This window comes from Harpia harpyja, chromosome 7 (genome assembly GCF_026419915.1).
Source record: "Harpia harpyja isolate bHarHar1 chromosome 7, bHarHar1 primary haplotype, whole genome shotgun sequence".
NCBI lineage: Eukaryota > Metazoa > Chordata > Aves > Accipitriformes > Accipitridae > Harpia > Harpia harpyja.
The window spans coordinates 39,274,338-39,293,550 of NC_068946.1; the positions used below are offsets into that span (position 1 = coordinate 39,274,338).

General features: G+C 68.1%; 2 protein-coding genes across 6 annotated transcripts; one reads left to right on the top strand and one right to left on the bottom strand.

The window, feature by feature from the left end:
- Positions 1-328: 328 nt before the first annotated feature.
- Positions 329-12,385, top strand: PTPRN (protein tyrosine phosphatase receptor type N). Of its 2 annotated transcripts, none has more exons than XM_052792679.1 (23): positions 329-497; positions 2,226-2,276; positions 2,467-2,580; positions 2,843-2,948; positions 3,082-3,280; positions 3,465-3,789; positions 3,999-4,115; positions 4,244-4,278; positions 4,401-4,684; positions 5,184-5,270; positions 5,423-5,502; positions 5,727-5,791; positions 8,227-8,439; positions 8,568-8,777; positions 8,868-9,015; positions 9,177-9,250; positions 9,549-9,626; positions 9,760-9,879; positions 9,992-10,158; positions 11,247-11,300; positions 11,414-11,478; positions 11,583-11,656; positions 11,758-12,385. In XM_052792679.1, the coding sequence occupies exons 1-23, from the start codon at positions 395-397 to the stop codon at positions 11,827-11,829; spliced, it is 2,841 nt and encodes a 946-aa protein (XP_052648639.1). In that variant the 5' UTR covers positions 329-394; the 3' UTR covers positions 11,830-12,385. The 2 variants fall into 2 exon arrangements, with proteins under 2 accessions (XP_052648639.1, XP_052648638.1); XM_052792678.1 differs by having other exon boundaries at positions 330-497; positions 4,244-4,323.
- A 197-nt stretch (positions 12,386-12,582) lies between these two features.
- Positions 12,583-18,937, bottom strand: DNAJB2 (DnaJ heat shock protein family (Hsp40) member B2). 4 transcript variants are annotated; one of them, XM_052792684.1, is made up of 10 exons: positions 18,211-18,357; positions 17,140-17,229; positions 15,974-16,083; positions 15,494-15,547; positions 15,221-15,337; positions 14,948-15,037; positions 14,714-14,819; positions 14,511-14,581; positions 14,025-14,246; positions 12,583-13,022 (listed from the first exon to the last, which is right to left on the bottom strand). In XM_052792684.1, the coding sequence occupies exons 2-10, from the start codon at positions 17,202-17,204 to the stop codon at positions 13,012-13,014; spliced, it is 846 nt and encodes a 281-aa protein (XP_052648644.1). In that variant the 5' UTR covers positions 17,205-17,229; positions 18,211-18,357; the 3' UTR covers positions 12,583-13,011. The 4 variants fall into 4 exon arrangements, with proteins under 4 accessions (XP_052648644.1, XP_052648641.1, XP_052648640.1 ...); XM_052792681.1 differs by lacking the exons at positions 12,583-13,022; positions 18,211-18,357 and adding an exon at positions 18,794-18,937 and having other exon boundaries at positions 13,029-14,246; XM_052792680.1 differs by lacking the exon at positions 12,583-13,022 and having other exon boundaries at positions 13,029-14,246; positions 18,211-18,359.
- Between the last annotated feature and the right edge of the window lie 276 nt (positions 18,938-19,213).

The window sequence follows — 19,213 nt, forward strand, 5'->3', positions numbered from 1 at the left end:
GCCTGTGGGGCCGCAGGGCTGGGAAGGAGCAGCCGGTGATTGGTGGAGGCGCTGCCGGCGCAGTGGCACACCCCCGGGGGCGTGGCTCGCCTCCAGGGAGGCTGCGATTGGCGCGGTGCTTGCCCGACTCCCCACCCCCTCCCCCGGGGCGCGACGTAATTGGCCTCGCTCGATAACAGGGGGGCGTGAGCCCGACGTGCGGGTGGAGGGAGGGAAAGAAGTCCGGGTCTCTGACTGGCTGTCCGTCGGGGGGGCGTGGCGCGGCAGCAGCGGGCCGCGCGCCATTGGCGGGGAGGCGGCGGTGGGCGGGGCGCGCGGCGCGGCGGGGCGCGGGTTGGCGGCGGCGGCGGGGGCGCGGCCGGCGGGTGCGCCATGGTGCGGCCGTGAGCGGAGCATGGGGCGGCGGCTCCTCCGGGCGCTCCTCTGCCTCCTCCTCCTGGCCGGCCGCGGGCTGCTGCGGGACGGCGGCGCCTCCGCTACCGCCACCGCCGCGCACGGTGAGACTGGCGCCCCGGACAGGGTGGCGCCCCGGGCAGCCTGGAGGCCGGGGCGGCGGGGGGGGCTCTTCCCGGGGAGCGGCAGGGCAAGGGGGCTCCGCGGCCGGTGCTCTCGCTGCTGCCGTGGATGCTTGTCACGGCGCGCGGCCGCGGGCCTGGCTCCCGGTGGAAGGGCGGGAGAAGGTAGCTTGGTACCGGGGCCGCGGGTGCGTCACTGGCACCGGGGGGCGGCTCTCTCCTGGGGCGGCCAGGCTGGTGGCGGTGCTGGTGCTGGCCCCGGGGCGCCCCGCCGGCTGGAGAGTTGGTGCTGCCCCCGGGGCCGGCTGGAGGGGACGGGACGGGAGCGGGGCGGTGCTCGCTCAGGGACCCTGCCCGGGGCAAAACCGGTGCCCGGGGCTGGTGCTGGGATGGGGAGCCCGGGGCTGGTGCTGGGATGGGGAGCCCGGGGCAGCGGCCCTAGGCGGCGGCTCCCTCCGGGACCCCGGCGCCCTTTAGCCGCCCTCCACCGGTAAGCGTGGCCCGGCCCGGGCCGCGAGGGCGGGCCGGTGCATCTGCTGTCCTCCAGCTCGGCCCGTGCGGCCCCTGCCCGGGGCTCTCGGAGACCCGGGTGCCGCTGCCGGTAGCAGAGCTGCAGCCCCCCCCGCATGGCACGGCCCCGGCGACCGCTGACTCACTACCGGACGCCCGGGGCTGCTGCGTCCCTCGTCCTCCGGTGGGCCCGGGAGCGCCGGGACGGGTCCGGCCGCACCGCGGGGGCCCCGCCGTCTCCGGGAGCAGGCGGGGGCCGGGAACGGAGCGGCTGCCGCCGAGCCTCGGTCCTGCCTGGGGGAGTCTCCCGGGGCCGGTGCCGCCGCCCCTCCCGGCGGAGCGGGGCGTCCCGGCGGGAGGCGGCTGCGCCGCTTCAGCACCGCGGACAGCGCCTGCCCGGCCCCGCCGCCCCGGCCCGGCCCGGCCCCCCGGGGGTCGCCCCTCGGCACCGGGGTCCTGCGCCCCGCACATGCGTTGGCCCCCGCCCCGGGGGGAGCGGGCCCGTGGGTGCCCGGGTTTCGGCGACCCCCATCCCCACTTGCCCCCTTCCCCCGCGGCGGGCTCGGCGGGCCCCTCCCTCCCCTCCCCCCGGTTGTTTTCTCGTTCCTTCCTCGCCATCCGGGGCTGAGTCATCGCCTGCTGCCGTCTCGCTGCTGACGGTCTTGGACCGAGACGGGGGGGGGAGAGGAAGGAGGAAGCCGCCCCCTGCCCAAGTGCTGCCCCCCGAAGGGGTTGGAGACACACACACACACACACACACAGCCCGCTACATGCGTGCTTTGGGGTCCCCCTCGCAGGGAGAGTGGGTCTCTGGTGTCACAGGGCACAGGGCTGTGTCCCTGCCTCGTAGTGCCACATGTGGGAGGGCAACAGATGTGGTCTTGCAGGTCTCTGCCCCCTCAGCCTTCCCTTCCTAACTGCTGGCACCCCAAAAAACTCCAGGCCTCCCCCTGCTCCCCAGAGCCAGGGGCAGGCTTTGTACACAGCCCTCATCTTGGCTTTGGAGGGGGGGGGCAGGGAAGGCTGGCATCGAGGCCCTGCCCTGGGCTACCAGGCTGTGCCCCCCACCACCATCACCACCTGTGGCACGTTCCTGGATAGTTGGGGTCCCCAAGCAGCTGGTGATGAGCAAATGCCATTGGAGCCCCCCTCGGATGCTGTGCTGACTGGCCTGTCTGTCTGTCTGTCTGTCTGTCCCAGGCTGCCTGTTTGACCGGAGGCTGTGCTCCCCCCAGGAGGTGTGTGTGCAGGGTAAGTGGTTAGAGGGGCTGCAGGGATCCCTTCTTCCTTCCCAAGGGGGTGTGGAGAGAGCAGGGCTGCTTGCGGGGGAACTTGGGGTGCAATGTGGGGGGCCGTGGCAGGAGAAAGGTGGGGCTGTGCCCGCAGACCCTCACCCCAGAGTGTTCATCCATCTGGCCCCACTGCCTCCCCTCTCTTGCAGATGGGCTGTTTGGGCAGTGCCAGGTGGGCTCTGTGCAGGACAGACCCTACTTCCAGGTCACCTCTCCTGTGCTCCAGCGCCTGCAGGATGTCTTGCGGCATCTCATGGCACAAGGTAAAGGGGGGACCGTGCGGGGACTCACTGCGGTCTGGTGGGGAGGGGGTGTCAGGCAGCGTTGCCTAGTGGCACTAGGGCTGTCTGGGGTCCTGCTGGCCCGGGGGCCAGGGTGGGCTGAGAGGGGTCTGGCTGATTCTGGGAGGATCAGGGCCAAACGCAGGCCATGGGACACAGGGTCAGGACACCAGGGCAGCTTCCCGTGCACTCACCCCGCTGTCCCCAGGCCTCCTCTGTGTCTCACAGCCCCCTCCTGTGGCAGGGCTCTCGTGGCAGGATGGCATCACCCAGTATGTGATCTCGCAGGAGATGGAGCGCATCCCCCGCCTCCGCCTGCCGCCATCGCTGGAGCCGGTGGCCAGGGACAGGTAAGGCAGCACCAGCCGCCAGCTTGTGAGCAGAGCCCGGCAGGGCAGCAAGGGCTTTGCCCCCCCGAATGGGGTTTTGGGGGGGACCTCCCCCTTACCCAGGTGAGTCACCCTGGCACTGTTTGCCTCTGAGGTTCCTGCCCCTCCGTGGCTCCTCCCGGCGAGCCCTGCTCCCCGCGGACCCCGGCCTGCCAGCGGCTCAGCATCTGGGACAACCTCCGCCGCTGCTGCCCTCCGCCCAGGTGCAGCGGTACCTGGAGCACCTCTTGCTGCCCCAGCCACCCCAGCTGGGCTACGAGGAGGCTCTGCTCAACCCCTACTCCTACCACAAGGTAAGCCATGGGGGCGAGCCCCCTTCTCCCAGGCAGAAAGATAGAGATGGGCAGGGGGTTGCTGCACTCCCAGCACCCTCCTTCTGCTGGTGCTGGGGTGCCCCTCTGTCTCTGGGGTGCCCTGTCATGGGGTGGCAGGGGCCCTGTGGGGTTTGACCATGGCGGCTCTGTGTTTCGGTTGCAGTTTGGCTACCAGGACGGCGCTCACCAGCTCCCCGGCAGCTCTGGCAGGCAAAGCCCTGAGACCTCCTCACTGCTGGGCCGGGTCCCTGCCCAGGCCCTTTTTGGGGCCAGCTCTGTGCCCTCCTATGGCGGGCAGCCAGGAACGGATGGGAGCCATCTCTTCCAGGACTTGGGCATGCTTTCCCTGCCCAGAGAGAAAGCCGGCCACCCAGACCCTGCCAGCACCAGGCTACAGCACAGCTTGCAGCTCCCTGGTGACTACAGAGGCATGGAGGAGAGGGAGCAGCCAGTGCCCCTGGCTGCCCAGCCACCCCCTGCACAGACGGGTACCATGTCCTCCAGCCAGGCACCAGCCCTCATCCCCATCCTGTCCCCACAGCCACATTCCTCGTGGTTCACACTCTCCCTCCTCTTTGGCTTTGTGGCTGTGGGCAGCATAGCCCCCCAACCCCACCTGCTCCTGCTGCTGCATCCCCAGCCTGTGTTCCCTTGTGTGGATGCAGAGCATCCGACCTGATGCTGCATCCTCTTGCAGACGCTGCCCTGAAGAGACTGGCCTCCCTGCTGGCCAGCTATGGCCTGGGGCTGCCGGAGCTGAGTCCCCAGCAGCTGAGCAGCCTCTCCACCCTCCTCCAGCTGCTCCAGAGCTCTGGTGAGTAGGGTGCAGGGACGGGGCAGGCAGGGACTGGCAGCGGTGGGTGCCAGCATGCCCTATTTCAGGATAGGGGGTGTTGCCTCTCAGGGCAGGTGCTGCAGGACCTCTGTCTCTCTCTTTCCCAGGTGTTGCTGGCCCCGAAGTGCCCACAGCGAAACGGGTGGGTTTGCAGCAGGGTGGTGCTGGAGGAGGTGCCACGCCGCAGGTGGGATGGGGGGGTGGGGATGCAGCCCCCCAGGGCTCTCCTCGGAGATCCCAGCTCCTCCCTTTCCCTTCCTCCAGGTGACGGAGGGGGACATGCAGCACGCAGAGGAGCCAGTGCCCCCTTCCTCCATGGTGCCGCCCCCCAAAATCCCAGCCAGCAGCTCCCCAGGGGATGGGCCGAGGGCAAGGGCAGCGTCCTCGCCAGCCCCCCGGGCCGAGCCGCAGCAGGATCGCGGCAGGGACATGCTCAGCTCTGGGAAGCCGATTATGGTGGAGAAGAGCTACACAGAGGCGAAGGATGTTGGGGCGCAGCGGGGCACACGGCCGCCAGACGAGTACGGCTACATTGTCACGGACCAGAAGTGAGAGCTGGGGGTCGGGTGAGGGGGTGTGCATGTGCGGAGGGTCTGTATCCCCCCACACCAGCTGTCATGGCTCCCTGTGCTCAGCTGAGCCTGTTTGGGTCTGTGGTAAGGTCAGGTCTCCGGTGGGGTCAGCTCCCCCGTCCCCTCTCCACCTGCAGCCCTTGTCCCACCCCAAAGCCTTCCTCTCAGCCCACGCCAAAGCCAGAGCTCGCTGCTGCAGGACAGGAGGCTGGGACAGGCTCAGCCAAGCGTGTCCGCACAGCTGTCTCTGTGCACACTGGTGTGCAAGGGTAGGGGGGGTCAGCTCACCCCCATCACCGCACATCCCCATGCTCTTACCTCCTGCCCACCCTGTGACACTCCTGCAGGCAGCACAGCCCTTGCTGCACGCATGGGACTCCCTGAGCCTGCCTGTCCCCCCTTCCCCGGCTGCGGGGAGTGTGGGCTCTCCCCTCGACCCCGCTGCCCGCTCCTCACCCTGCCGCTGTCCCCACAGGCCCCTGGGCCTGGCCGCTGGCGTGCGGCTGCTGGAGCTCCTCGCCAAGCACCTCCGCCTCTCCACGGCCAGCTTCATCAACATCAGGTGAGGGGAGCGGGGCCATAGGGTGCTGCTGTCACAGCCCTGGCTGTGCACAGCCACCCCGGGCAGGGGGCCGGGAGGGACTGGACTGTGGTGGGGATGGGGAGGGGGTCTGTTCTTCCTGGTCTCACGCTGTGTCCCCCGCTCCCTGGCAGTGTCGTGGGCCCTGCGCTCACCTTCCGCATCCGGCAGAACCCCCAGAACCTCTCTCTGGCAGACGTGGCCAGCCAGGCTGGTGAGTTGGGCAGGGGTCCCGCTGGTCCTGCTCCTCTCTTCTGCCCCCCGCCCAGTTGTGGGGTGCCCCTTCCCAGGGACTGGGCACATCCCAGTGCCCTTGGCTGAACTGGGGAGCTGGCGTGGGGTAGGCAGCTGTCAGGGGTATCCCTTGGCTCTGCCTCTTGGGGGGGTCTCTTGGGTGGAGGGGAAGCACCCCTCTGACCATCTCCTCTCCATCCACAGAGCAAGTGAAGGCAGAGCTGGAGGCAGAGCTGGGCCTGAAGATCGTGCAAACAGGAGTGGGAGAGGTAGGAGTAAGCATGGCCGTCCCTCGGGGCTGGGGCAGCCGGGGACAGGGCAGTGGGGGTGCTGCCGCCAGGTACGAGCTGGGAAGCACGCTGTGCCACAGCCCTGGGGCTCAGGGGTCTTTGTGAGCGAGCCATCCCTGTGGGTCTGAGGGGTAGCTGAGGAGCAGAGGGCTCTGGGCAGTGGTTGGGCTGCTGTGTTGGAGACAGACTTGGGTTATCTGGGATGGGCTGGAGCAGGACAGCTCCAGTGACCCCCTTCCACCCAGCAGTGTGATGTTGCCCAGCTGCCTGCACTCTCAGGGCACTCGGCTCTTTCCAAAACAAAAGCTCCACAGGGTTTGAAGGCAGTTTGGGAGGGTCTCCTGGCGGCTTTCCCCCCTGCATCTAAGACCAGGGGGCTGCAGGCTGCACCCCACAGGGCTTATCCTCACCCTCGCCTCCCTCCAGCCTGTGCACCCCATCTTAGCTGCGGCCTGGGCACCCCCATGCCGGGCTGTGCTCATAGCACCGCAGAGACCGTGGCTAGGCAGGCAAAATGCCATCGTGTCCCCAGAGAATGGCAAAGCAGCTGAAGGCAGGAATGGAGCAGGAGCCATCTGCTTGGAGAGGGGCAGCCCCTCCCCGTGCTTCTCTGGGGACCCCCAGGAACAGTCTCCTGGGGGAGAAGCAGGGGCTGGAGATGGGGGACTGAGCCTGCCTCCTGTGTTTGCAGCCTGGGGAGGGGAAGTGGTGCAGCACCTCCCCAAACCGGGGTCCCTGTTCCCCACCCTCCTGCTCTGTGGCCGTAGCTGTGGGCAAGGAGGAAGGAAGGGGGGGACCTTGGAGGAGGAGGAGGCCATGGAGAAGGGGTGGCCTGGCCACCGAGGCAACCCATCTCCCTCAGCAACATGTGGAGCGTCGCTATGGCAATGCCTTTTGATGTGACGAGTGGCAGGAGCTGGGAGAGATGGCAGAGATGAGGGAGCTGGAGCTCAGAGGAGGCTGTGGCAGCTTTGCGAGCCCTCTTCTGCACAGATGTCCCCAGACCAGCTTGTGCTTTTCCTTCATTCCACCCCCAGGCTCTGAACTTGGTGGGACTGGTGCAAGGTTTGGGGAAGGAGGGACACAGAGGCAGGGGGACAGCAGTGCCCGGGCAGGCCTTGGGAGGGAGGTCCCTTCTGTCCCTGCTGCCCCGCTGACATCTCCAGACCTTCTGAAACCCTGCAGGGCTGCTCCTGCTTGGGTGCCCCCAGGAGCTGGCAGGTGCTGGTCCTGGCAGGTACCCCTGGCTGCAGGGCTGGCTGGGCCCTGGCAGCAGTCACACTGGCCCACGGGCGCTGGGGCTGGCGACACTGGGGGGGGCAGGTGGCAAGGGGACCCCTGGGGCAGGGGCATCCCCAGGTGGTGATGATGATGAAGTAGGTGATGATGACGCAGTGTTCCCTCGGTGACCTCATCAGGCTCGTAGCCAATGGGAGGCCGTGGCAGTGAGGTAATGCTGGGTTCTGGCACCTCATTGGGTACAGGGTATTTGGTGGTGGTGATGCCCCAGCATCCCTGTGCTGCCCGAAGACCTGGCTGTGGGGGAGCAGCATCCTGATCGGCTCTGGGACAAGGCCCTGGTGGGGGTCTTGGCCCTGGGGGGGTCTTGGCCTTGGAGGGAGTCTCGGCCTTGGAGGGAGTCTCATCCAGCAAGGGCTCAGCACCATCCTGTCCCAGCATGGGACTGGCACGCATTGGGCTGTGCCTCCCAGCCACAGGGGAGGAGCCCTGGAGGCCCTGCCTGCAAGGTCGCAAGGGCTGCTCTGCATCCCAGCTGAGGAGAGTGATGGGGAGGACCTGTCCCCCAGCCACCACAGCTGGGATGGCACCAGCCCTCTGGCAGTGCCAGCACATTCCCCCATGTCCTGCCATGGAGCAGTGGCTGCAGGGGAGAGCCAGCCCCATCTGGGGAAGTTCCCTGGGGGCAGCAATTGCTGCCCTGGACCCAGCGCTGCAGTGGCCTATCCTTTGCCATTAACCCCTTGGGCTGAATCTGGCCCTCCTTGACCTCCAGCTGGGCAGGAGCCCATTGAACCCGAGTTCCACAGGACTACTACCTGCCCTGGAGGGGGGCAGCCCAGGCTGGGGCTGCCCCGGGGAGCAGTCCTGGGTGCTGGGAGTAGGGGAGCAGCAGGTTGCGGCTGCCTGGGCTTGGCCAGGCTCTGTCCCCTCCTGCAGCTCCAGGGACACACCAGTGTGAGCAACGTCCCATGCGACATGCAGGTGGGTGCACCGTGCCTCACCCTAGTGACACCCAGCACCCCAGTGACACCAGCTCCGCCCCAGCTGAGGGTGGTGGGAGAATCAGCACAGCACTGAGTGCCCTTGCTCTGTTTTAGCCCCCAACAACCCCAAATGTGGTGCAGAATAGACTCGATGCCCCCCCACTAACCCTTGCTCGGCTCTGCCCCCAGCGAAACGAGGCTGCTGCCTACTCGCGCCCATCCCACTTTGGGGACAGCTTCCACTCAGTGCTGCTGACCTTCATCACACTGGCCTGCGTGGCAGGAATCGCCATCGCGGCCGCCGCGGCCTTCTGCCTCCGGCGCCATGCAAAGCAGCGGGAGAAGGAACGCCTGGCCGCTCTGGGGCCCGAGGGTGCTGCTGACACTACCTTTGAGTACCAGGTAGGACCACACGGGATGCGGGACCCTGCGGGATGCGGCACTGCTGCGTCAGCATCGCCCAGGGTGCACAGGGCTGCCCTGCGGCAGTGCTGTGCCCAAGGGACAGGGCTCTTCATGGGGTTCCCCAGGAGCTGTGCCGCCAGCACATGGCTGCCAAGTCTCTCTTTGGCCGTGCTGAGGCACCAGCGGCACCAGCAGAGACCTCGCGGGTCAGCAGCGTCTCGTCCCAGTTCAGCGATGCCCCGCAGCCCAGCCCCAGCTCCCACAGCAGCACGCCCTCCTGGTGCGAGGAGCCCGTCCAGTCCAACATGGACATCTCCACTGGACACATGATCCTGGTGAGCTGGCCTGGTGGGGTGGCAGCCCCCCTCCCTGGCCCCCCATGTACCCCCCGGGCTGCTGGGCTGACCCCCACCCTTCTGCCCTAGGCCTATATGGAGGACCACCTCCGCAACCGGGACCGACTAGCCAAGGAGTGGCAGGCGCTCTGTGCCTACCAGGCTGAGCCCAGCGTCTGCTCCATTGCCCAGAGTGAAGCCAACCTGAAGAAGAACCGCAACCCCGATTATGTGCCCTGTGAGCATCCCAGCTGCCCTGCCCCAGGGACCGGCTCCCAGGCCCATGGCAGGAGGGCGGTGTGGGGCACGGGGATGCTTGCGGCCACAGCAGGCTGTGGCACGGGTTTGCCCCCAGCTCCCCTGGGCACTTGCCACATCTCCTGGTCTCCGTTTCCCCAGATGACCACGTGCGGATCAAGCTGAAAGCCGAGAGCAACCCGTCCCGCAGCGACTTCATCAATGCCAGTCCGATCGTGAGTGATCACTGGGGGCTCCTGCCCACCCACCCTGCTCTGTGATGTGCTCAGCCCAGGCGAGGCTCCCACTCTGGGACGGAGCTGGACTGAGCTCACATCCCTGTGGGCTACAGATGTGAGCAATGTGCCTGCCCCATTGCTCAGACATGGTTAAAACCCATTTCCCTCCTGGCTGTGGCACCCAAAGCTCTCTCCCCAGCCTTCCCATCACCCCTGGAGTATCCCCCCGCTCCTCCCAGTGTCACTGACCCCTGGCCAAGGAGCATGCGGTCTGACATTCCCTTTCCCGCTCCAGATCGAGCACGACCCACGGATGCCGGCATACATCGCCACGCAGGGGCCGCTGTCCCACACTATCGCTGACTTCTGGCAGGTGAGCATCACCCAGCTGTGCCAGCCCATCGGGGTCCCTCTGGGTGCTGCCAACCAGATGGGTCACTGCGGCTTGGCCACCCTCCTGCCTGGGCTGTCACCCAGCAGTGACACCCCCCGTGCCTTGCCTGCAGATGGTGTGGGAGCATGGCTGCACCGTTATCGTCATGCTGAGCCCACTGGCTGAGGACAGTGTCAAGCAGTGTGACCGCTACTGGCCAGACGAAGGCTCCTCTCTCTACCACATCTATGAGGCAAGTGTGACTGGTAGCCTGCGGCAAGGAGCATCCTCCAGCTGCTGTCCCGCCGAGTGAGTGCAGCCCCCCTGCCTGGTGCTGACGCCCACCGGCTGCTTCTCTCGAGCAGGTGAACCTGGTGTCGGAGCACATCTGGTGCGAGGATTTCCTGGTGCGCAGCTTCTACCTGAAGAACGTGCAGTCACAGGAGACCCGCACCCTGACGCAGTTCCACTTCCTTAGCTGGCCGGCCGAGGGCATCCCGGCCACCACCCGGCCCCTCCTCGACTTCCGCAGGTGAGTGCCCACCTGGTGCCATGCCAGCCCCCGGGAAGCCGGCAGTGTTCCCGACCTCAGGGGACTGATGGGCAAGGACATCGCTGCTGGTGTGATGAGGGTCAGGGATGTGGCATGGACTGGCTGGGGGGGACGGGGGGCTGCCGTGCATGGGGAGGAGCAGAAGAACCAGATTCTGGCCAGCTTGGGATGAGGCTCAGCGGAGCTTGGTGGGCAAGAGCCTTCCAGGCTGAGGTTGCCAGGGCTCTCCAGCCTTCATGGGGAGGGTGGAAAAGTGCTCTTCCCCAGAGCTGGCATGGGGGACAGTACTGGCTGGCACCCTCCTCAGCTGTGGGTACAAGAAGAAACCCCCGGAGCCAGCCTTGAACAGCTGTGACCCATTGCTCCCCATGCCCTACAGCCAGCGGCAGGTCCCCAGCTGGCCTGGGGAGAGGGCTGCGGGGCTGGGACTGCTCCCAAGAGGGCTGCGGGCAGCGCCTGCTGGGGTCTCGGGGTCCCTGGGTGGTGGTGGGTTCCTGCTGGGGGTTGGCCGGTCACTGTCCCCAGGTTGCGTGGGGCCAGGGACCCTGCTTAGAGCAGTGGGGGGTCCCTGAGCACATTGCCCTCCTCTCCGCCCTGCTCATGCTCTCTCTGTCTCTCTGTCTGTCTCTGTCTCTCTCTCGCAGCTGCCAGTGTCATTTTTGTGATTTGCAGCTAGTAATCTGGCTCCAGTTGCATAGTCACAAAAGTGATCGTTGGCAGCCGTGCCTGCTGCATGGAGCATGCCGGGAGCCCCACCGGCGCCTGGCCCCCAGCTTCGCGCCCCACCGGACCAGAGCTGCTCCCTTGGGGGTCCTGTCACTGCTCCCCTCCCTGGGCTGGGCACCCGAGGAGCCAGGCTCCTCTCCCTGCCGTGGCCCCTTTCCAGCCATGGCCCCCATCCCATGCCCAGCACCGCTGGGGAGGCAGGAGGAGCCATGTGCTGGACCCCCAGGGCCACATCATCGGGTGTCCGCTGCCCTCCCCCGGCTTGGCCCAGCGAGGAGCACCTAGTGCAGCCTTGTCCCTGGCATGGCAGGGCACTGACCTGCTCCCTCTTGTCCTTGTAGGAAGGTGAACAAGTGCTACCGGGGTCGCTCCTGCCCTATTATCGTGCACTGCAGGTACTGCCAGGGAGGGTATGGGCTGGGGGGTGGCTGCAAGGCTGGGACCTGCTAGCCAGCACCAGTCAGTCCCTGGAGCCCGTCCACCTGGTTCAAGCGTCTCTGTCTTGCAGTGATGGTGCAGGCAGGACTGGGACGTACATCCTCGTCGACATGGTCCTGAACCGAATGGCCAAAGGTAGGTGCAGGGCGGTACTGCTTCTGCCCTGTCCGGAGGGTGCGGGGCCATGTGCTTGACCTGTGGACCCCCCTCCTAACACACTTTTTCCCCCTCTGCCCCAGGTGTAAAGGAGATAGACATAGCTGCTACACTGGAGCACATCAGAGACCAGCGGCCCGGCATGGTGCAGACCAAGGTAACCCCCCAAACTGGGGATCCCCTCCCTCCCTGAGCACACACAGCCCCTCGGGCTGGGCTGGTGAGGACCCTCATGCCCCCCCCCCTTTGCTCCCCCAGGACCAGTTTGAGTTTGCGCTGACAGCCGTGGCCGAGGAAGTGAATGCCATCCTGAAGGCACTGCCACAGTGATGGCGAGGAGCCCTCCCCTCTTGTCTTCCCCCATGCCCCCCTGGCTTTGCGCGCTCTCCTCACCCTGCCCGTGGGGCTGCTCTCCCTGTAAAGTGCTGTCTGTGCTGCTGGCTCTGTTTCCCCTCACCGTCCCCAGGCCCCCCTGCCCTCCCTCCCCAGGGCCGCAGGGCTCGGCCCCTCTGCGTGCAGGGCACAGAACCCTATCGCACCCCATGCCACTGCAGAGGGGACTGGGCGCATGTCCCCTGCAGAGGAGGGGACCAGGTGGTGCTGCTGGGAGTTGGCTGTGGGCCCCCCCACCCACCCACCCACTCTCCTGCACCCCAACCTGGTGGTCCTGTGTCAGCTCCCTCCCTGTGCCCATGTGGGGGGCAGGAGTTGGCAGGGGCTACCCTACGGTTGGGGAGAGCACTGGGTGCAGGGGGGCCTGGCCCAGCCCTGGGTCCCCTCCATGTGCTCCCTGCCTTGTCACTCGAGCAGAAGAAAAATTTCTAGAGAAATATAATTTTGTATCTTGATGTGAATAAAGTTCTCGTGTCGCGTTCGTGCAGCTGCAGCCAGGCCTGGCCTCTGACTGTGTGTGTATGGCGGGGCACAGGGAGGCCCCCATCCCTGCAGAACAGCCTGCACCCTCCAACCACCACACAAGTGCAGTTGGGCCTGGGTCCCCCCTGCCTGCAGGCAAGGATGGGGGGGGTGGGGGGTGGAACGGTCCTGCAGTCCCCAGCCCAGAGACACCCCGCAGGCAGCAGCTACTGCAAACAGGTTTATTGACGGCTGTCAGCAGAAGGGGGTCAGGGAGGGGGGGCTACAGCGAGGAGGGGGGCAGAGCCCAGCCCCGCTGGCTGAGCCCAGCCATGCTGCCCCTCGCTGCTTCCCACCAGCACCCCCCTAGCAGCCTAATCTACAGCAACCCCCCCTCCAGCCCCCTCCCCTCCAGCCACCCATCACCACCCTCCCCATCACCTTGTGGTGCCTGGGGCATCTCCCCCCCAGTCCCGGGTATTGCTCGGCTATAAGCCCTGTCGTGCCCCCCCCCCCCCCCCCCACCGTGTCCCACGGAGCCAGAGGGTGCTGGGGGAAGGGGGTGGCAGGGGGTGGCCGTGCAGGGACAAAGCGGAGTCCTGGCTGGGAGAGCCTCCGTGGGCGAGCGGGCGTGCGCGGTCCCCGGGCGCAGCAGCCTCAGAACACACCTGGGGAGACAAGCGGAGGGGGGGACACAACAGCACCCGTGAAACCCTCCTCGGCCCAGGGCTGGGGAGGGGCAGGGAGGGAGGGAGGAAGGTCACAGGAGGAGGAGGAGAGCCAAGGCAGGACCACGGGCAATGGTGAGGGTGGGAATGCCTCTGAGCATCACTGAGGGTCACTGCTGCTGCGGGAAGCAGGGAGGGATAGTACCCCCAGGCCAAGGCTGGGGGGGGGGGGGGTGACAGTGCCCTGCAGGGTGTGCAAGGCATAGGGAAGGGGGGTGACCAGGCAGGGTCTGCGATGGGGAGGACAGAGGAGGAGGAAGGGGTACAGGCAGGAGCGACAGCATCCAGAGGGGAGAGACAGACACAAAGCACCAAGCAGAGCCCACGTGCACACACCTCCTTGCAAAGAGGGAGAGCCCAACCCAGTACTCCCCAGCCTGGGCAGGGGCAGGCAGCAGCCAGGGAGGCACCAGCTGGAGCCCCTGCCCATCTGCAGGGCAGGCAGGGAGACAGGAGCAGGCAGAGCTGGGGCATGCCTGCCCGCGGGCACCCCATGCTTCCAGCAGCCAGGGCAGGGAACTGCCCCTCTTCCCGGGACCCCACCAAGGGCCCCTCTTCCAGCCACAACCCCCAACTCTGGCAGCCCCCCACCCCGGGGTGCCACCAGCCACCCACCCACCTGAGCAGCAGCAAGGAGGCAGGGCAGGAAAGACCCCCTCCCTTGCTGGGGGAGGCAGGAGCCGAGCCCCAGGCAGCGAGACCCCACCCCTCCTTTCCTCTCCCTGTCCCTCGGTGGGGGGGCACAACCCCAGCCCCACGCTCAGAGCAGGGGGCAGTGCCACTGCTTCGCTTTGGGGACAGGTTCGTGCCCCACTGTGGCGGGGCTGCCGGCCCCCGGCGGTTCCCGCTCTGGGCCCCCCCGGGGACCATGGGCTCTGCGGGCAGAGGACGGGGTGCCAGGGCTGCCCCCCGGCACCGGCAGGGCGCCGGGGCCATGCCCACCTGCTTGGTGGTGCCCCGCAGCCTCCATCTCGGAGAGGCTGTAGGCCATGGCCAGCTGCAAGTCCTCGTCCTCGTCCTCGCTGTCCGTGTAGAGGCAGACGGGCGAGGAGCTCGGGGGCCGGTGCGGGGCGGGCGGTGGGGGTGAGGGGGGCCGTGGGCTGGGGAAGGCTTGCTGCTCCCGCCGGCTCAGCTCCAGCCCCAGCGCCATGTCGTCAGGGACGCCTGTGGGGACAGGGACAGGGGATGGGGGTTGTGTCCGCTCCAGCTCCCCAGAGCTCGCACCGGGCCCCAGCAACTCCTGCCAACCCCATCAATCCTTCATGGCAGAGCCCCAAACCAGGGCCAACCAGGGCTCAGACCAAAACCAAGCCTGGATGCAGCACCCCCCTGCCACCTCAAAGGAGGAGAAGGGTCCCCAAAGGGAAAGGGAGCTGGGAGGTGGCACTGCCAGACCCCACCAAGGCGGTCTGCGGTGCTGCTTCTCACCATCGATGTGGATTGACTTCAGCTCCCCGTCCTCCTCCACTTCCACCCGCTCCCGCCCGTTCTCGATAATCCTGCAGACAGACAGACAGACAGACGGACGGTCAAGGGCCAGGCAGCCAGAGTATCGCAGAGGCAAGCTGCAGGGTCCGAGGCCCGCCGATGAGGGGGTCCGCAGAGGTGAGGTGGGCCGGCACTGCCCTCACCGCTTGGTGGTGATGCGCCTGCCATTAACGAAGGTGGTAGAGGTGGAGACGGAGCGGAAGCCCAGCCCTGCGTCGGCGCCGGAGCTGAACGACGAGGCGAAGAAATCTGGAGAGAGGAGTGACAAGGTCGGTGCCAGGGTGGGGGACAAGAGGAAGGCAGGGGACAGACCCTGCGCAGGGGGACACGGTGTCCCGGGATGCCCCTGACGGGCTGGGGCTGGCAGCGTCTCCTACCTGAGGATCCTGGGAAGGAGGAAAAGAAGTGGCCTCCCCCGTGGTGCCGGGGACCAGGTCCTCGCAGCTCGGAGAAGGGCAGCATCTCATCTGGAAGGCAGGGCCTTCCCCATCAGCATTGGTCCCGTGGCTTGGTGAGCCAGGAGCAGGGCACTGCCGTGGGGACCCCTCGCTGGGGCCAGCCGTACACCCTGTTCCCAAGCCCAGCGGCTGCCCTGGGGCCAGAGAGGTGCCCCAGAGGCGGTCGCCGGCTCCCCCCCACCCCGCACACACCAAAGAAGTCAGCGAAGGGGTCTCGCCCGCCGAAGAACTCCCGGAAGACGTCGTGAGCACTGCGGAAGGTGAAGGTGAATTCGGGGGCCCCGGCATCGGCCCTGGAGCCCCCTGGTCCTGCCAGAGGGAAGAAGCTCGGAGTTAAGTGGAGCCCTGGGTGGGAAGACCCTGAAGGGCAGGGAGCCCCAGGTGGGCACAGACCCACACCAGGTCTTCAGACAGGGCTGTATCCAGACCTGCACTAACCCCCCGTGGCCCTGCTCACCCACTCACCTGCCCCCATGAGTCCGTCCTTGCCGTAACGGTCATAGACATCGCGCTTCTGCTCTGGAAGGAGAAGAAAGGGGGCTGCGGGGAAACCGGCTGCCAGGCATGGGCAGGAGGACTGATGCTTCCCCCAGTCAAGGAAGGTGCAGAACAGCAGGGAGCAAGAGGAGGGGGATGGCATGAGCCCCCATCGCACCGGCACTGCTCCCAAACCCAAGTCGGGGCATCAGGCGGCGGTGCGCAAGCTTCAGCCCCACTGGGGAGACCTCATCCCGGAGGCCAGCATCCCAGCGTCTTTCCCAAGAGCTGTTTGGGGGATGTGTGAGGAGGTAACTAAGCCCCACAAGCCAGGCTAAAGCTGGAGGGACCCACTGCCTCCCAGGGATGTCCAGAGATGGCACCTGGGTGAGCCCAGCAGCAGGACACCCCAGGGCGAGCAGCCCTAAGGGCAGGGGACACACACGAGACAGCACCATGGCCTCTTACTGTCCGACAGCACTTCGTACGCCTCGGCGATCTCCTTGAACCTTTGCTCGGCGTACTCCTTGTTGTCTGGGTTTTTATCCGGGTGCCATTTCAGCGCGGCCTTCCTGTACCTGCACAGATGGGCAGTGATGGGCACGCAGCAGCCCTCGGGCAGTGGGGGCTCCTGTGCCAGGGACCCCGCTCTGAGTGCACTCCTCCAACTCTGTGGGCAGGGGCACCCCGAGCCCGCTTCACCCAGCACCCTACAGCCTCAGGCACCAAACGGGAGCTTCCTGGACTGGTTCTGCCACCCGAGCAAATATTTGTGGCATGACCCCAGTGGTGCAGCCTGTGCCCACCTCAGCTGCCTGTGGCAGCGGCTCCAGACTGTGCTCACAGGTTTGCTCCGGAGCCTTCCCGGGCTTCACCGTGGGCGTGCAAGGACCAGAGGTTGCTGCGGGGCTCCTGGGGCCAGGTGAGCACAAGCAGACCTTTCCTCCTGCCTGCACCTACCTGGGGTTAACCCAGGCTGCCCAGCTTCTCTCACTCACTCTTAGGAAGCCCCCCCAGCAGAGACCTCTGCCCCCCACCCAGGCAAGCCACCAGTCCACCCCTATTGCCCCCGGGTGATGCCTCTCCCCAGTGAGAGCAGCAAGACCTCGGCAGGGTGCCAGGCAGGAGCTGCAGGAGGCTCCGTCCAGCCCCAGGGCTCCCCTGCAGCGCCTGGGGTGCAGCACACGACCTGCCAACGGGGCCCGGTCCGGTGCCGGGGACACGCTGCTCCTCTCCCCTCGAGCTCCAGCCCCTTGACCCTGACGCCAGCAGAGCCCCCACGCCCCAGCTCTCCGCCATCCCCACACCCTCTGGCAGAGAGAGGGGTGCCTCCAAACACCAGTGGGACCCACCTCCTGCCTCCAGCCCCAGTTCCAGGCTGAGAGCGGGGACAAAGGGACCAAACCCCACCAAGAGATGCCTTTGTGCGGCAGTGAAGCCCAGCCCTGCTCTGGCCTCCGCACAAAGGAAACAAAGGCTGGATTGTCACCTCTGGAGCTGGGCCCTGTCCCCACTGGCCCCGCAGGGAGCCCCCGCCTCACTGGCGCCCGGGAAGTGGGGGGGCGGGGGGGGGGGGCGAGGGTGGCTTGGGCTGCTCTACCCGGTGGGCAGGATCACTCCCGCCACACACTTACGCTTTCTTGATGTCGTCGGCGGTGGCATTGCGGCTCACCCCCAGCGCTTCGTAGTAGTCCACCATGACGTGTGGCTGTCCCGCGGGGACACTGCGGGAGGGAAAGGCAACATCAGGGGGTCCACAGGTACAGCCTGGCAGCGCCGGGTGTGAGGGACCAAGGGCGGGCTGCTCTGCCCTCCCCGGGCACCCCGGCCACCCCGCAGGTCCCCCCGAGAGCAGCTCAGTAGCAACCCCACACACAGCTTCCCCAGCACCCTGCCTGCACCTCGGCCACCTGGATGCAGGCACAGCCCCAGCCGGGGACCCATGACTGCTGCCGTGCCGCCATCCCACCTGCATCACCCCAACTTGCCCAAGCAAGGGGACAGGGATCCTGGCTGCTGGCCCCGCTGGTCTGCCCTGCTCCCCTCCAGCTGCCCCAGCTCCCCTCCCGTCCCCCGCGGGGGGCTCTATCCTGGGGCGGGGAGGGGGGGGAGGCAGCAGGAGCAGCCCGCTAAGGTGCTTAGCGGCTGGAGCGGATTAAGGGCTCAGCGGGGACCCTCCCCATCCCCGGGCACCCCGGGGCACCTCAACCGGCCGACCCGCTCCGGATCGGGGACGGGAGCGGGCTGCCGCCGCTCCAGCCCCCCCGCGAGCCCGGGGTACCGACCCCCCCGCCCCATACTCGCCCCCCGCCCGCGCTGCCCGGGCGCATCAGCTGACGGGGAGGGCGACGCTGGCACTGGCACCAGTACGGCACTGGGAGCGCGGCGGGGCGGTGCCGCCGGGGACCGCCCCCCCCCCCCGCCCGGCTGTAAACACGGCGCTCCCGGGGCTGCCCGGCCCGGCACTGCTGCTGGAAGTTTCCGTCGTCCCCCCCCCCCGCCGCCCTCGCCGCCACCGGCGGGCAGCCCTGGGCTGCGGCCAGCGGATCTAGGCCAGCGGGAGGGGCGGGGGCGGCAGCACGGGAAGGGAACGCACCGGACCGGCTCCGCTCCCCCCCGCGCCGTCCGCCGCTCCCCCGGTGCCCCCTCGCGCCCTGCTCCCCCCGCACGCCCCCCCCTCCACGTGCCCCCGATCCGGTGCCCACCTGAGTGCCGCAGCCGAGCCCTCCCCGCCCGCCCCGGGCCGCCCGCGGCCGGCGTCGCGCGTCCCCCCCCCTCCCGGACCGCCGCGGGGCCTGGAGGCGGGCTCCGCTGGCCGACGAGCGGCGGCTGCAGCCAACCGTGGCGCCGCCGCTTCGTGACGTCACGCGCTCGCCTTTCACGCGGGTGAGGTCATAGGGAGGCGTGCTTGAGCGCGGAGCGGGGCTTCGCCGCTGCCCGGCCCCCTTTCCCGATCCCCGTCCCCGCAGCCCGGGAGGGACCTGGCCGGGGGCTCCTGCGCCCCGCCACCCCCCAGCCCAGCCCAGCCCCGCCCCGCCGTGCGCCGGCCGGGCATCCCCTGGGCAAGCCCCCCCCGCCGTGGGGCGGGGGGGAGCGGGGCCGGGTTGCGTGGAACCCTCGAGGGCGGTGCGGGAAAACCAGGCGGCGGTGGGAGCGCCCGGCAGGGTCTGCCTGCCTCTGGCTGCGCTCTGGGCCCCCCAGCTCCGCTCCCGCCCTCCCGCCTCCAGGGGCTGCGTGTGTGCCCGGGGCAGCACCGGCAAGGGGGGCGGAGGGGGCGGGAGCGCTGACCTCGCTCGCTGGCCCCGGTGGTGCAGCCAGTGCTGCGAGCACACCGGGGCACGGCCACCGCCCCGGGGCAGCCCCCGGGCTCCGCTTGCCGCTGGCCTCCTGCCGAGTCAGCTGCCCGACTGGTTCCTGCAGGAAAGGCCAGCGGGAGGGGACAGCCGGGGTGACTCAGCGCTTTGCCCAGGCTGTCCCGCCGCGGGGAGGCGGGGGGGGGGGCGACGACATGAAGGGGTGCAGCCTGCCAGGCTGGCGGCACAGGTCCCTGCCAGGAGCCGGAGCTGCCTGGCAGCCCTATGGCCCCGGCAAAGCATCACCAGCCCTGCGCCCTCCCCAGCCCTGCTCAGGCAGAGAGGGGCCGGCGACAACGAGCCACCCCGAGCACCAGGGTGCCCAGGCACCCGGAGCACCGGGGCTCAGGGGACG